This window comes from Zonotrichia leucophrys, chromosome 19, assembly GCF_028769735.1.
Source record: "Zonotrichia leucophrys gambelii isolate GWCS_2022_RI chromosome 19, RI_Zleu_2.0, whole genome shotgun sequence".
Taxonomy (NCBI): Eukaryota; Metazoa; Chordata; class Aves; order Passeriformes; family Passerellidae; genus Zonotrichia; species Zonotrichia leucophrys.
Window position 1 is genome coordinate 672,895 of NC_088188.1, and position 16,863 is coordinate 689,757.

The 16,863-nt window shown below is 53.2% G+C and overlaps 1 protein-coding gene across 4 annotated transcripts in view; it reads right to left on the reverse strand.

Annotated features, from left to right (window-relative positions):
- MTMR4 (myotubularin related protein 4) overlaps positions 1 to 16,863 on the reverse strand; it is a 57,361-nt gene that overhangs the window by 21,774 nt on the left and 18,724 nt on the right. For 3 of the 4 annotated variants that reach the window (XM_064729128.1, XM_064729129.1, XM_064729130.1), the window contains exons 2-6: positions 14,990 to 15,068; positions 3,965 to 4,054; positions 1,436 to 1,552; positions 705 to 787; positions 343 to 509 (exon numbers count right to left, since the gene is read on the reverse strand). In XM_064729128.1, the coding sequence (XP_064585198.1) occupies positions 343 to 509; positions 705 to 787; positions 1,436 to 1,552; positions 3,965 to 4,054; positions 14,990 to 14,992 (460 nt within the window). In that variant the 5' untranslated portion in view covers positions 14,993 to 15,068. Of the gene's footprint in view, positions 1 to 342; positions 510 to 704; positions 788 to 1,435; positions 1,553 to 3,964; positions 4,055 to 6,364; positions 6,543 to 14,989; positions 15,069 to 16,863 lie in introns of those variants that run through there. The other variant, XM_064729127.1, reaches the window with a different exon arrangement.

Below are 16,863 nucleotides of genomic sequence, written 5' to 3' on the forward strand. Positions count from 1 at the left end.
GAGATACAGATGGGCTCATAATAATTAGGCTGCCTCAAAACTGATGCTGTTTGCCACTCCAGGACAGGACTGCCTGAGGTCTCTATCACTGTGATTAGAGAACTTAAGTATGGGATGTTTTCTCTCAAGGAGAAAGGGAAAAGCTGCTTCTGTGTTGCTGGTTCAGAAAGTTTTTTGCTGTGTTTGTTACTAATTCCTTTCACTGTGCTTCTTATCCAGCAGGATATCAAGCTGGATCTCTAGGCCAGGCACAGGATGACCCAGGGAGGCAAATTTGAAACTGGACAGGGTTTATGAACAAGAGCTCAACTGCAGTGCAGGAAGGGCCAGGCAGGAGCTCACCAGGACGGCAGAGATGTGCATGTTGATCCTCCTCATCCACACACACCCCCAAGCACCAGGCGTGGTAGGCGAATGCAAAGAGGTCCTCAGGCTTGGCAGGGCGGGCAATGGCTCGAGTCAGCCTCTTCAGCCACTCCTGGCACTGCTTGAAGGTGGAGAAATGGCACCTGCAAACCCAAAGGCAAATCACCCTTAGTGGGGGACATTCACCCAGCCAGGACTGAGGCAGGAAAAGGAACACGGCCCCAAGCCTCAGAACCCTGACCAAGGGCAGCTCAGTTCCAAAGCATCACAGGGGGAGCCACCAGAGCTGGTCCCAGCCTGCAGCACCAGCAGCTGCACCACAGCAATAAACCAGATACCTGATCACTTTGGAGTCTTTGCAGATGATGTGAAGCTGGAACATATCCCGACACTCCACACTTTCCATCATCCTCAAAGGCACCTGCAAGGGAGGGACAGATGTAGGGCATGACACCACAGGCCAGAGCAGCCCTGGCAGCCGTGCCTGCAGGCTCCTCACGCTGCAGACAGTTCCACCAGTCACGAGCTGCTTCTGTGAACTACAATCCCACTCCCAGGGTTATGGAGCTCCATGAGTCAGCACAGAGCTCTTCTATGATTATTATTCTGATTTCTGTTCTCTCCCTTGGTGATCTCCCACTTGGGGCCAGTTCCTGACTCAACCACATCCAGTCAAGCACAGGTAACTGAGCCAAATAACAGCTGCAGTAAGGGACAGCAAATCAAGGCAGTGAGAGAAAGCATCAAGCTCCCACTGTCTGACTCTGCATTGGTGAGATGTCTCATTAAAACTGGCTTCCAAGAGACCTCAACAGCCTTAAAACCACCAAAGTTATTGCTTGAATTTAAAGAGAACACCGAAGGAAAGACCTAATTACTATCCAAAGGAAAACCCCATCCTCACACTTAAATACAGTAACCAAACAGCAACAGCACGCCCAGGCCTGGCATCCTCCAAGAGGAGGTTGGAACACCTTCCTGTGCCACAGCCCCCAGGAACGGGGTATTCCCACCCCTCCCTGCTCTGAAACCCTGGCAGAGGTGATGGTGCAGGCAGGGCCAGACTCACATTGATCACAGAGTCCTTGAATTTGATGTGCAGGCGGTAGTTGGAGATGGCGATCACAGCGTCGTTGGCATGGCCCAGGTACTCCACCCCCTCACCCTGCAACACAGTGAATGGCACCTGCAAGGGAGACAGCACCAGTCAGGTCACACAGGCACCTTGAGCACTGAATTCCCAGAGCCACTCTTCCCACTGCCTCCACAGTGCATCTCCCAGGTGTCCCCCATGCCCTGAGAGCAGGACAGACAGCGCGGGCACCGCTGCCCAGCCCCGCACACGGAGCCAGCAACAGCTCCTGAAGGATCACCTGTGTGCCAGGCACACCTGGCAGCGAGGGACAGCTGCTCTTCAGAGAGGGGAAGCCAGCCCTGGCACAAGAGGTGTGGAGAGGGACATGACTGCAGCACAGCTCAGAGAGAAGAGGACAGTGCTCTGCCCAGCTCCTGAAAGAGCCCAGCTGCATGGGAAGCACTGCAAGGGGCTGCCCAGGGAGGTGGTGGTGTCACCATCCCTGCAGGTGTCCAAGGAACAACTGGATGTGGCACTCAGTGCTCTGGGCTGGGTGACAATGTGGGGATCAGCCACAGGTTGGACATGATGGTCTTGGGGGTCTTTTCCAGCCTCAGTGATTCTGGGATTCTGTCCCAGGGCAGTGTCACTTATGTGATCCTGCTGTGCCATTTAAACATGGGGTGCCCTCAGCTGCCCTGTGAGACTCAGTAGTACCATCCAGGTAAACAAATGAACCAAAGCTGTACCCAGTTTCTGCTAACAAGGCTCTCAGGGATTCTGTGTATAGTTATTTATATGACTGACGAGGCTTGTCCTGATTAAACTGCAAGAAAGCTTCATTAAAGTTACCTCCATAATCAAGTATCTGTTTTACCCCATCAGTCTGGACACGTCATAGTTGTTTTTAAAACACAGGATTCTGGCAGACAGTCAAGTTTGACTTTTTTTATATTAAAAAAAACAAAAAGAAGGCAGAACAGCCTAAAATTCACCAGGCCTCTTTGTCCTTAGCTAATCAGGTTCCTCCTGCTCCCTGAATGCCACCTACACCAGGTGATGTTGGTACCCAATTATGCAAAAAATGTCACGACAATTTATCATTTCAGCCAGAGCTGAAACCTGCCAGACAGGGCAGCTGATGACACAATTCATTACACTGTAATCAGTACAAGCCAGACCACCTTCTCTTTATTTTGAAGTTGTTTCTATGGCTTGGGTATAAAAACCTGAATTTGAAACTTCAAGTGACAAGTGTACTAACAACTTCTCCTTTCTTTGTACAAAAATAACCACCCTAGCCTGGCATCTGTCCGAACACTCCTCAAAAATATTAATTATTTGCCTAAGAGAATATCCTCTCTTTATTTCTGCAGTTGATTTCTGCAGGCTTGCCAGAGCTGTTTTTATCTGGCATGTGTCTCTCCTGCTTACGTGGCTCTTTCACACAGCAACAGAAGGAGACAGAACAGGAAGGGGCTGGTAAGGGAGGGAAATCCTGGAATAAACCAGAAGGTGCCCCAATACAGCTTGTTATCAACTGATGGCATCCCTCTAGAGCCACAGGATCCTGGAGTGGTTTGGGCTGGGAGTGACATCCCAACCCAAGCTCATCCAGTTCCACGCCCTGCCATGGGCAGAGACACCTTCCACTGGGCCAGGTGCCAAGTCCCATCCAAGCTGGTCTAGAACACTCTGCTTTACAATAAATTAACAATTTACTGAAGGCAAATTACTCTTGGGAGGGTAGAACTTTACTTCTCCAAACAGCAAACTAAGGCAGAGTGTGCTCTTCTCCAGAAGTCTCAGCTCAGAGTCGCCTCAGCAGCTTCACCCCCAAAGGCACAGCCCTGCAGGCCTGACCCTGCACAACCCCCCAGCCTGCAGCTGTTCCTGCAAGCCAACAGCTCTCAGTCCCTTTCCCCAGCATTGTTTGCCAAGGCAGTGACAGTCTCAGAACAAACTCAAAGCACTGCAGCAGCAAGAACAAGGTGAGCCTGGCTCCAGCCCCAGGACTGTAAGCATCGGAGGATGTTAAAGGAAGCACCAATTCCCAGGCGGGAATGCTGCCCTTGCTGCACAGCAGCAACAGCACCCAGGGCTCTTCCCGGGGCTCTCTGCAGCAGGAGGCTGGCACCATAAGGAGCTTCCTTCTTCCAGCCACCATGCAGCAGGAAAACGCCAGGGGCAAGGTGCTCGAGGGGAGAGCAGGCAGTGCAGCTGCACAGAGCACGGCTCCCTGCTCCAGAATCTCCCTGGATGCAGGCTGCAGGGCAAGGCAGGCAGCAGCACCTCCCCCAGGGAATGCCAGGGCTGGCTGTGCACTGCAGCAGCTCCAGCTGCATCCTGCCAGGGCTGGGCAGCCAGGGCCAGGGAACAGCCGGCCTGGCCCCCACGCACAGGGAGCTGCAGCCCCGAGTGTGCCCCAGCCCGGGGCCTCCAGGACGTGCTGGGCTGGACAGCTGCTCTGCAGAGCCCAGCCTGCCACATCCCACAGCTGTTTGGGTGTTTTTACTCCCTTACCTGCAGTGACTCCTCCTCCTTTATGAGCTCCTTCGGGGGGAACAAGTCCTTGGCCTGGATGTACTCCAAACTGGGAGGGCCTTCCTCACCCTGCATTGCAAACAGAACACACAGTGAGACAGCCTTGGCCAGAACACGCTGTGAAAGCCAAAAATTGAAGCTGCTGGATACTCTTGGCAGCCCAGGAGCTTGGGGGTACCTGTGCATGGAAATGCCTGTTCTGCCTCCAGACCCCAGCAGTTCCTCTGGCTGTTCAGAATGCCCACAGCACAGTGAAATGCTGAAGCCTCCAAGTGCCACCTCTTCCAGCTGAGTGGTGTTTGGAAAGCCAAGCAGACACACCTTGGCCACGGGGACTGATGTGACAGTAACTTGTCACATCAGCTGTTCCCGTTACGTGGCACCAGAGGAGACACACCATGACACAGAGGGTGTCCATCCACAGGCCAGTGCCAGCCTGCTCTTCCTTCTCTTAAGGATTGCTTTGCTTTAGGAGTTTTCTTTTCACTCTCACACCAAAGAAGTCTGGGAAGAGCCTGAATCTTCTGCAGGAGAAGATACAACTGTGACAAACCTAAAATCCTATAACAGGTGCACCCCAGTACACGTAATTCACAACAGGCACTACTGATTGGTGCCAGCACCAAGGCCAGGGCAGCTGGGTATGTCCAGCCTGTTCAGATGGACACCCAAAAAAAACCCACAGAGGCCTCAGGATGGTCACACAGAACCTGCACATCCCATCCTTGACATGTGGAGTGTATGTCTCAGTTTGGAACACGAGAATCTCAATGCACTGATATAATCAGAATATCCTGAGCTGGAAAGGATAAGGATCATCAATTCCCACACCTGGCCCTGCACGGGACATCCCAAATCCCACCACATGTCTCAGAGCATTGTCCCAATGCTCCCTGAGCTCTGGTGTGAACTATTGGTAACAATTTTCACCAGCCCTCACCCAGGCCCTGTCACATCACTGAACTGCTGCCAAAGGAGCGCCAGACATTCAGCTGCAGATGCTCATTGCTGGGAGTCCAGGATGCTGCTAATTCCACATGTATTTGGTGTGGGAAGGTTTTCTTCAGAAGGCTGCTTGCTCTCTAGCTCTAGGCTCTAGCATTTACTAGGAAACACTGTGTTCTGTGAGCACTGAGTAATATTTTAAAATGAATAATAAAAAATCTTTCTGGGTATGTCACCCAAGCCAGAATCCCAATTTCAACCTGAAAAAAGGAGATCCCAATCCTTCTGGCTCAGGAATATTTCAAATTATGCTGAATTCTCTTGTGCTTCTGACAGGGCCTGAAACCTCAGCGCCTGCAGGAAGAACCTGGCCTGAGGTGCTCCCTGGACCTCAGACAGGGGCAGCCAGACCCCTCCCACCTCACATCCAAGGAACCTGCACACATGTAACATGCTGTTAGAGCCTTCACAAAACTCAGCATGAGGGAAAGGCACTGACCCTGTCACCATGCTCTGAGGGACACAGGGCACAGCACCAGCTCCAGCAGCAGCCAAAGCTCACTGGAGACCGCGGGCGGCCCGGGCCCCTCCTGCCAGTGGCTCCCTCCAAGGCTGAGGCACCAGCTCAGGGGAGCACAAAGGGAAGGTGTGTGCCCGTGTGCCGGTGCAGCAGCCGGGAAGCAGAGATCCTCTCGCATCCTCACTTCGCAGCTCGCTGAGAAATCCCAGGGAGCAGCAGGAACTGGAACAGGGCGGCCCGAGCTCTCCCCCCGCCTGGGTGTCCTTGAGTCCCTCCTCGCCTGCAGCACAGGGCAGGCGGAGGCCGAGCATCCCCATCCGCCACAGCCCCATCCCCGGTACCGGCAGGGCGGGGGGCAGCACCCTGCTCTCTTCACAAGCCCTCGGCGCCCATCTGGCCAGGAGTGCCCTGGGGGGTGGAGGGTGGGTCTGCAGGAAGGGTCAGAGCAGGGAACCCCCCCTCGCTGAAGGTATTAAGGGTGCCGAGTGCAGGACCCCTCAGCTCAGCACCGCACCGAGTGCAGGAGCCCTCAGCTCAGCCCAGCACCGCACCGGAGGGGTCCTGCACAGCCGCGGCCAGGGAGGGGGCGCGGGGCTCCCGGGGCTCGGCCGCTCTCGCACGGCAATTCCCCAGCTCCAGACAGGGCGCGGAGCCTGCGGGGCCCAGCAGAGCGGCCAGGGCCTGCCGGGGCTCAGCCCGCGGCGCCGGGCACTGCTGTGCCCTTGGGCCCGGCCAGGGCAGCGGGGACGGCCCACGGTGTCCTCCGGCGGCATGTGGGAGCCAGGAGAGGGGGATCCCCCTTCTCCCCGGGCAGATACAGAGGATGCCTCCACCGGCATGTGAGCTGGAGAGCGCAGCTGGCTTATGGCTCCGCTTCCATGGAAGAGAGAAGGGGAATAAAAAGCAGCACTTACAAAGCAGTTAAGCATGGAGCAGGAGACGCGGCCTGGCAGACTCATGTTCATTTTCCGAGACGGCAGCAGGGCCAGGCAGGCACAAGCAGCATCTCCTCCCTCCGGCTGCGAGCTGCGGCCCCGGCACTGCGGCAGCGTCCCCGCTCCGCCGGGAAGGGCAGGAGCATCCCGGCCGCCGGCGGCCCGAGCAGGTGCCGGTGCCGCCGCCGACAATGGAGGGAGGGCGGGCGGAGGACGGGCAGACTCCACCTCCCTCCCAGGGCCGCCGAGCGCGGCTCTGCCATCTGAGCGTCTCCGTGACGGGCGAGACAGAAAATGGAGCGGGCGGCGGGATCGCGGGCGCTGCCCGTTCCATGGCGGGAATTCCCGGCCCATGGCGCTGCTCCCGCCGGCGCCTGCCTCGTGCCGCACGGATGGCGGCACCGGGAGCGCCGGGAACAATAGCGGGAGGGCTGCTTCGTGCCCCGGCACCGCGCCCTCTGCCCCAGGCCCTCCACCCTGGCACCCCGGCACAGAGCCTTCTGCCCCGAGCCCGCTGACCCCACACTAACGCCTCCACAGCAGCACTGAGGCCTCTGCTCCGAGCCCTCTGCTCCCTGTGCCCTCTGCTCCGAGCCCTCTGCCCCAGCCCCGTGCCCTCTGCCCCGAGCCCTCGGCCCCAGCTCTGTGCCCTCGGCCCCAGCCCTGTGCCCTCTGCTCCGAGCCCTGTGCCCTCTGCCCCGAGCCCTCTGCCCCAGCCCTGTGCCCTCTGCTCCGAGCCCTCGGCCCCAGCTCTGTGCCCTCTGCTCCGAGCCCTCTGCCCCAGCCCTGTGCCCTCTGCCCCGAGCCCTCTGCCCCAGCCCCGTGCCCTCTGCCCCAGCTCTGTGCCCTCTGCTCCGAGCCCTCTACTCTGGCATCAAGCCCTCTGTCCTGAGCCCTTAACCCTGTGCCGACCCCTCCACCCCAGCATCAAGCCCTTGGCCCCAAGGCCTCGGCACCAGCACTGACCCCTCTGCCCGCAGCCCTGCACTCCAATGCCGAGCCCTCAGCCCTGGCCCTGCTCCCAGAAGCTCAGCCAGTGGAACATCTCTTCCGTGCCTGGACCAGGAGATGAGGATAAAGGGGCTGCCTGCTGCATCTCACCACTCAACGCTCCCCAGACTATAAGTCCTCTGTTCCAGGAGCTTCATGTGCACAGGGACTAGTCAGATGTGCCTGGCTCCCACCAGCACCTGTGTGCTGGAGCCTGTGCCCTGGACTGGACAAGGCTCCCCTTGCTGACCACTTGGACACTTAGCTCCCATGTGAAGTTTCCCCAGCTCCCGTTAGAAATGCTCACAGACACAGGGTAAGGCCACGGGCGTAGGAAATGCTGTGGTTGAGCACCCACCTCCCCACACCAGCCCCCTATGAGCTCACTTTTACTACCTCCTGTTCATCAAGCCCAGGAGCAAATAGCTCCCAGGTTACAGTCTATCTCAAGAACCACAGAAGCAGCTTCTTGGGCAAGCCCATATTCATTTCTACCATCAGCTGCTGCTCTGCTCCCACCACTGAGCCAGAGGGAGAATCTCTGTTAAAAAGCAAAATTAAAACCTGACCCTTCATCAGTCCTCAAAGGCCCCAGTATCTGGCTCAAATCACATCAACTTTTTGCTCCCAAAACACAAATCCAAACAGAGCACAGCCTGTAGCCATTGAGCTCCTCTTAGATGTGTTTGCCCCAAAGACACCACAGACAGCTCTCCCCAGCAATACCAATGGGATCTCAGAGAGCTTTTCTCAACTCAGATAAAAGACTTCAGCAGTTCTCTACAAAATTGTTCAAGATTAGATTATTCAGAGCTGCCTTGGCTAAAGGGACAGCTTTGTGACACCCAGACATGCTGCCCACTGTCCCTTGCAGAGCAAAATTCAGTTCCAGGAGCTCCCTTGCTGACAAAACAATCCCACAGACTCACATGGTTACACTAGTTTCACTACTTAGGATTAAAGACTTAGAGGAACACACAGCCACAGCTGCAGATAAGCTATGAAATCCCATCTCACCCTCGCCTTGCCCCACTCCACCATTTACATGGAGCACAGAGGGTGGGTGGTAGGCATTGCTCATCCTTAGGGCACCTGAACCAGCCAGCACCCACAAACCAGAGCACAAGGACAGAGGGTTATGGACACAAACAGAGGATTACACATAAGGACAGAAGGTTATGGATGAGGTTACAGATTTGTCTTGGCCAAAAGTGAGTGGCAAGTGAGATGCCCTGCTCCCTGCAGGTGACCTTTGCCTGGTCACTGGAGGGAATGCTGAGAGAAGACAGAGTAGCTAAAGCTGAAGGAACATTTTATACTAGAGAGAAAGTGTGGCTAGAAACATTGCAAAGCCAATATTTATTGGGGTTTTGACATGTATCAGGGGAAAAGCAACACAGCACATTCGGGGAACAGCTGAAGTCCAGGAGTCTCTTGGGCAGAGTGTGAGCACACACAGCACAAGACCAGTCTGTAACACACAAAATCACTGACAAGGTAGGTAAGAGGTTTGCTCCAACCAACAGTAAGATTTTTAGGGCCAAGGCTCAGTTCAGGGTACAGGAATTGTTTGCATTGTAACCCCTCTAAGCTGCAGCTGTGCAGAGTTAAAGGGCTGCTCGTCAGATCAGTACTCTGAATTTCCAACCAAAGCTGACCTGAACATCCACAAATAGAACTTCTGCTTTCACTGAAATATTTCTGCACTTTTAGTATCCGAAGAAGATTCACACATGACTTAGAAACTTCTGCCCAAGCATTGAGCCTGCTGCAGAGCAGAAACTTTGTTCTGAAGTTTAGTGGCTTCACAGACTTTCAAGAGGAACTTGATTCAGACTCTGCTTTCACTTCCTTCAAGAGTTCCCAAAATACCTGCCCTCCTTTCCCTCCAGTGACCCAGGCAAAGGCAGGAGTGGTGCTGGGCAGCCCAGCACAGGACTGCACAGTGCTCCAGACTCCTTAGCTGGCTTAGCCAGAGGGAATTCCTAAATGCCACCCCGGATGCCTCCCCAGCTGGGCTCTCTTCTCCACTGCCACGGAGGAAGAGAAGGTTATTTCACAGAACTGGGCTCCTCTCAGTGTTCTCAGTGTGTGTGTGTTCATGTAAGCAGAGAGAAATCTCCTTCATCATCTCCCAACCACCCTTACAAGTGTTTCTCAGTTCTGAGGAAGAGGAGCTGAATATTATGTGGGCAGCATGTTCTTAAGGGCAGCTGGAAGTGATTTGCCCCTTTTCCCTCCCATAGCAATGCCCACTGTTCCTGTGCTGCTCCTCCCACCCCTCCAGACATCTCTGGGTCCACGCTGCAGGTAAACAGCTTGCAGCCTTCTCCTGAAGGTCCCAAAAGGGATTTAGAGGCTTGGAGATGATACAGTGCTTGGCAAAGATAGGACTGGCACTCAAGGGGCCATCCTGCAGCCTCCAAAGGAGATGATATTCCTCATGGAGACACACCTACATGCACAGGGTTCACAGGGAACACCTGATCCCACCTGCCCAAGGAATCTGCATTGGAGCATGGGACAGGCATCAGGATGCTGAAATCTCTCTTGTGGTCTGGAGCCAGTCAGCATCCTGAAATGAATCATTTTGCCAGTGGCTGCTCCAGCTTTCTGCAAGTTTGGGAAAGTGGGGGCCAGGGAGCAGCTAATTCCCACTGGGCCAGGTCCCTTCTAACCCAAACCATTCCATGACTTTAAGAGAAAAACTGGTCCCATTCACTGCAGGGAGTTGCCAGCACACCTGACTCAGCCTTCCACAGACATGTACACCCTTCCCAGCCCTAGCGTAGCTTTATCCTCTATTTCTTTTTGGCACCACAAATAAAATTGCTCTCTCCTTAGAAGGCACCACACCCATCCCTTCTATAGATTGAGGGTGGGCTGCTCCTCACCCCAGCACAGGCCATCATCCTGCAGATGGAGGGGAGGGAAGGCAAGGGCTGGCAGGAATGTGCATGCACAGCCCTGTCCCTGGTAGCACATCCACTGCACAGACTGCCCTGATCTGCCTCCAGCTGGAGAAAACCGACAGAAAAATTGGCAGGAGGAGGAGACTGCCCTGGAAAGGGAATTCCAGGACATGAGAAGGCAGCGGGAGCCAGGGAAGCTCTGTCTGACAGCCAGGGGCACCAGCAGCACAGGGGCCATCAGGATACTCCACTTTAGATCCTTCCAGGTCTGAATATTTATTTTCAGTGAAGATCAAACTAAGAACTGGTTATCTAGATCTTTTTTTCCAGGCGAGACGGGGAATGGAGAGACTTGCATCACTTATCTTATTCTAAAAGTTAAAATTTATTCTCTTTCTGCCTGGCAGATGCCTACATTGGGTGAGATGAGCTGCCCTCAGACACATATTTCTCTTTCTCCATAAGCTGATGCTGAGACTGATGAGCTGTGGCCAAAGGCACTTCTTGTTCTGCCTCCCCTGCTTCTGTCGCACAAAGGCATCTTTGTTTCAGGTCCTCTTACATAAATAGTTAATTTCCTCAAAGGCTAGGGAGGTTTGTGGGTGAACTGAAAGGCTGCTGAGCCTGAGGTGGAAACAAACCTTAAACCTGTGCAAAGAGAAGTTACTGTTTTATACCCCATAAATCAGGACTAGGATGGTGGGTGTCATCTTTTAGTCTGGATAGGATGATAGAATAATTTATAGACCTGTAATACTGCATTTGGTATTTGTTCAGAAAGGTGCCCAGAGGTGAGCATGGAATTGAATATGCAGCAAGAAACCTTTGAGGAGAGGGACAAAAGGGCACAAGTCATGGGCTGTCAGCTCCATGCAGCAGCACGAGGGAATGAGGGGTGGCTGCCAATGCCCACCTCGGGTGAGTCATGGACCCTCCACAGGGTAAGAACCAGACACACACAGTGCCAGTGCCCCAGCAGCCAGGAGAGGGAATGCTGCTCTGGGAGCATCCCAGCAGCCAGGAGGGGGAATGCTGCTGTGGGAGCATCCCAGCAGCCAGGAGGGGGAATGCTGCTGTGGGAGCATCCCAGCAGCCAGGAGGGGGAATGCTGCTCTGGGAGCATCCCAGCAGCCAGGAGGGGGAATGCTGCTGTGGGAGCATCCCAGCAGCCAGGAGGGGGAATGCTGCTCTGGGAGCTGGGCACTGAGTGCCAGCACAGCACCTGCACCAACCCACCTGCCAGATTCCTTTTCAGTAATGTATTAAGGTACTAAGTGCTTGTTGGGGCTCCATTAGCCAGAGATCAGGATTAAACCAACACTAGTGCTGTCTTCAAGGTCATCCCCATCAGCAGCTGGTTTTGGGGAAAGGTGGGAAGAGTTATGCAACCCAAGCTGTTAACACTAGACCACAAATGTGGAGCAGCAGAAAGGGAAGAGCAGGTGGTGAGGCAGCACATCTGGGGTGCTGCTGAGTAAGGGCAAAGCTTCTGGGCCTGCCCTTGCTAACCACAGGACCCTGGTGCTGCGGCCTCAGCCTGCCCTGAGCACAGGGAATTAAGGCAGCACTCAGTGTGGATCCAGGCAGCCCCGAGGCACCCCTAACCCAGAGCCCACCTCCAGCCCTCCCTGAGACTGACTGAGGAGCCACAGTCCTCTGGAGAGGGCACACAAGGACCCCAAGGAGGCTCTCAGGAGTTTCCATCAGCTCTCTGCCTTCAGCTGCTGGCAGAAGCTCAGCTAAGGGGCTGAAGGTAAGTGCTTATTTCTACAGCTTGCAATTACAAGTCGCTTTCTCTCCCTTGCCATGGGAGACAAAATGCACACAGTCTCTTCCCAAAACAGTGGGTGAAATGGGAGGGGCTTTTGGTGGTTGGTTTATTTTCTCCAAAATGACAAAATAATTTTCAAAAAATCACAGGAGCATTTTAATGAAATATTTAAAAAAACAAAACCAATCTTTTCAGAAGATCCTTTGAAACGGTAAAGTTATCTTAGCATACTGATAAGGTGTCGTGGTTTGAGACATTGACAGGAAGTAGGGTTTTTTTTTGGATATGCTGTGGCCACCAATAGGTGTTCAGATTTTAATAAGGTTTTCATTTTCCTTGTGGTTTTTTTTTTCTTTTCTTGTAGTTTAGTTAATAAAGTTTTCTTTATTTCTAAGTAGGAGCCTGCTTTGCTTATTCCTGGTCACATCTCACAGCAGACACCAGGGAGAGGGTATTCTCATGGGGGCACTGGCATTGTGCCAGGGTCAAACCATGACATAAGGAAACCCTCTCATGCAGAGGAAATCAAACAATGATTACACCTAAGGGTGGGCAGGGCCAGGTCAGGGTAAGGTGTGTCCAGACACAAGAAAGGAGTTCAGGGAAAAGCAAAACTTTCATGTTTTAGTAAATCCAAAATTCCTGTCTCTGCACTCAAAAAAACAAACAAAAAACCCCCCAAAAAAACAACAAGAAACACAACAAAAATCCAACCAAGCAAACCAAACCCAACCCCTGTCCCTAAAAAACTCCAAATCCCAAAAAAAACCCAAAAAATCACAGGTCCATGGAGGGGTGATGAGAACTAAAGATGGCTTTGCTACAATGAATTTAAAAGGCTCTTCAGATGTCTGGAATGTGTGGAGATCTGCAAAAGGGGAGGAGATGCTCACAGGCAGCACCACACTTTATTGTTATTCCCAATACAAAACCAGCCAAAACAACACGGGGCTGGTTCCAAAACAAAGCAAGAGGTGCTCGGCAGCACAACTCTGACACAGCTAAAAATGTTCACCTGGTTTTTAAAAGCCTGATGATTTCATGGAAGGAAAACCTACCAAGGGCTCCTAAAACATCAATAAATAGTTTCTGGATTACCAAGTCGCTGAGCTGCAGGTCCTGCCAGGTGAGGGCACACAGCTGAGTCACAAACCCCTGCAGCAGTCACTGGGCCCTGTCACTCGGCTGTCTGACCAGCCTTGCCCTCAGGGCGCTCGCTCTGGCCTCTCCGTGTTTCCTGGGGAGATTTTTGAAGCGTTTTCCATGTGTTTATTCCCTTTTGTTCATTCATATCTGGTTACACCTGCATCCCTCTCACCTCACACTGGGTTTCAGGCCTCCAAGGTGACACCAGGGCAGCTCCAAGCTGAAGCTGAGGCCTTTCTCAGGATCTGACAGGCGAGGACTTTCACCTCCCCAGCCCAGACTAAGTTCCTCACCCTGCAGTGTGGGGATCAGCTCTCCCAGCAGAAGCACAGCAGATCTTGAGGCAGCACCAGGGAGCATGAGCACAGGGGCTGCAGCAAAAATGCTGAGTGTGTAGCTACTGGAGCTGAGAGCTTAACTCATGCAGAGAGCACGTTTCCTTTCCTATTCCAGTTGTTAACAAAATACATCGGGGACAATCCCTCAGGAGACGTCACCATTTCCTCAAGCACTCTGCCAGATTTTTAGATTTTTTTTTTTTTCTAATGTGTTTAAGCTAAATTTTCATGTCCTCAGTGTGAATTTCCAGCCCTTTGTCTGTCTCTGCAGTTCTCCTCAGCACCCCACATCAACACGAAGCTGGTGCTGGTCTGTGTCACTGCAGCAAGTTCAGGCTCTGCCCACCCACAGCCCACATGCACATCACCCCTCTTCAAACCACCCCCCTCAGGACACCCTCAGCACATCTTTCAGCATTCCCAGTCTCCAGCTTTTTCCTCCCAGCAGATCCCTTGTATTTTGGGTTATTTCTTGCTGGTGGTATTAGAGGCCCTTTATCCAAGTTTATCAGCAATCTGGCTGCTTTGGCTGTGGTTCAGATTCTCTGCTACCACATTTTTCTGTGACTAATTCTTGTGAAATTTCTGCTTCTTTGGTGGCACCAGAGCTGTTATTAACATGGTGTGAAATCCTTCACTGAGAGGCGACAGAGGAACACAATGAGAAACCCCAGCAGTAAGTTTTAAAGAAAAAATAAATCAGTAAGCCACAGAAACTGAATGACTATGTCAGTAGTACAGGGAGACAGAAGGGAGTTTCAGTCTTACTTTTTTTTCCCAATATATTCCAATAAGAGATTTAGGAATAAATGTTTCCTGTTAACAGCATCTTGGTGACAGTGATAAATCCCCTCTATTATATTATTGTATATAATACACAATACTGTTGCACTCTTCTTGCCCATTCTTGTATTTCTTCTCCTACATTTAGCAGCAGTACAAGATTTGGACACACAAAGAACAAGGCCACCCAGAGAGGACAGAGGCAGACCAGATCCATGAAATCATTAGGGTTGGAAAAGCTCTCTAAGATCAGTGAGTCCAACCACCCCCAAAGCACTGCCAAGGCCACCAGTGCCCCATGTCCTCAAGTGCCACATGCACAGGGCTGTTAAACCCCTCCAGGCACAGAGACACTGCCACTGTCCTGGGCAGCTGTGCCAGGGCTGGACAACCCTCCCAGGAAGGAATTTCCCCAAATCCCCCCTGAGCTGCCCTGGCCCAGCCTGAGGCCGTTCCCTCTGCTCCTGTCCCTGTTCCCTGGAGCACAGCCCGACCCCCCCGGCTGTCCCCTCCTGTCAGGAGCTGTGCAGAGCCACAAGGGCCCCCTGAGCCTCCTTTGCTCCAGGCTGAGCCCCTGCCCAGCTCCCTCAGCCCCTCCTGGGGTCCAGGCCCTTCCCACTCCTCAATGTCCATCCTGTAGAGATGAAATAGGACATGGACTCACCATCCTCAGACACCGTCCAAACCCTCCTGGTTCAATCACAGCTCAGTCTCTTCTTGTTCTTCCACAGCAACAGTCTCACCTGCACCAAAGAGGAGACAACCCAGACCAGAAGTTTAGTTTACATGAATTTAGTTTAGAAATTTAATTTACAGGAATGGTACTTCAGTGTGAACACAGAGGGGGAAAAAAATCAAGACCTCCGAGGCCAGTGCCCAGTCTCTCCCTATCCCTGCCAACCTCTGCTTTGTGCCCTTTCCAGGAGCTGCTGGAAACCAGGTTCAGCATCAGGGGGAGCCACCAAATCCTTTTGGTCACTCACTCACACAGCACCCAGGACTTGTCACATAAGCCTGCAAGAGCCTGTGCCCCACAAGCACAAAACCCCCACTTTGGGGGAACACAGGAGGGAGCTGAAGGAAGACAGGCTTGGTCATTGCAGTTCAAGGACCTGGGGAAGATCCTTCACAGGGAACTTCAGTGTTTGGAGAAGATCACTGTGGTCCTGGGAGGAAAACACCTCTAAAACCCATTGGGTCCTGCCTGGGAGGTGGGGCAGGATGCAAACACTCCAAGGAAAAACGAGCAAGTCCTCCTGCCAGCTTTGCCCTGCTTGAGGGAGGTCACAGGGGGCCATCTGTAGGAAGAGGAAAGCCAAGCAGCAAGACTTGAACAAGGTCCTGCTCCAAGATCTTTTCCAACAGGACCAGATGCTCCCACAAGTGATCCTGGGAACTCCATGGAGGAAGAGACCCTTCCTCAAAGCTTTCAGGTGTCTCCAAGATCAGTTGATCACCAATACCTCTCACATCTGCCCACATTTTGCCTCTGTTTTGCTCTTCCAGCCCCCCAGAGGGGATGGAATTATCTACAAAAAACGCTGGGACCAGGGATGGGCTGAGCCCTGGGCACTCCTGTGCCTGAGCAGCCTCCCACTGCCCATCCCTGGCAGTGCCCAAGGCCAGGCTGGGTGGGGCTTGGAGCAGCCTGGGATAGTGGGAGGTGTCCCTGCCATGGCAGGGGCTGGGATGGGCTTTAAGGTCCCTTCCCACCCAAACCATTCTGGGATTCTGTGAAACAGCACAGAAATCTGCATGTGTGTGTCCCAATGTTTTTAAATACAACATTTTAAACAGGGATCTTCAGTATTTCAGTGTAGGTTGAGGGTGGCTCAGAGCTCACCAACCCAACCTGATTTCTGCCAGTTCCCTGTAGCACGTCAGAACCCCTGGAATGCTCAAAGTCTTCCGTAAATTTTGCCACCATTCATTTTAACCTTTCTCCTCCTCAGGTGAAATACAAATGCCAACAAATGTGCAATTGGAGATTATCTAAACATCTCACACAACACATCCCAGCTGGGAATCCCCCTCCTTCCACAACTCAGGAATTGTGTTGGCTACAGAAGAGCTCTGAATACCTGCCCAAGGCTTTCCTTTGCTCAGGGATTTCCTTCCCAGCCCATAATTCAGTCAGGTTTGACACCCACACATCAGAAGGCCAAGCTGAATGCCAGCATGGAGGAGTCATTGCTGAGATGTGATTCCCACAGTGAGGCAGCTGCTCCCACCCTGCCATGCCCAGACTGGAATCATTATCCTTGGCCTTTCAGATCATCTCTCACATCCCGCCATGCACTTGGCAGGAAAGGACAGCAGAAAGGCATGGCAGGTCAGAAGGGACTTCAGTCTTGCGCAATAGATCTCTACATTTGATTCTTATCTTTCTGGGGCCATGGAGCTGCTCTGAGGGCTGGAGCCAGGCAGGGAGAGCTGGGGGGTTCACCTGAAGAAGGAAAGGATCCAGGGAGAGCTCAGAGCCCCTTGCAGAGCCTGAGGGGGCTCCAGGAGAGCTGAACAAGGCATGCAGGGACAGGA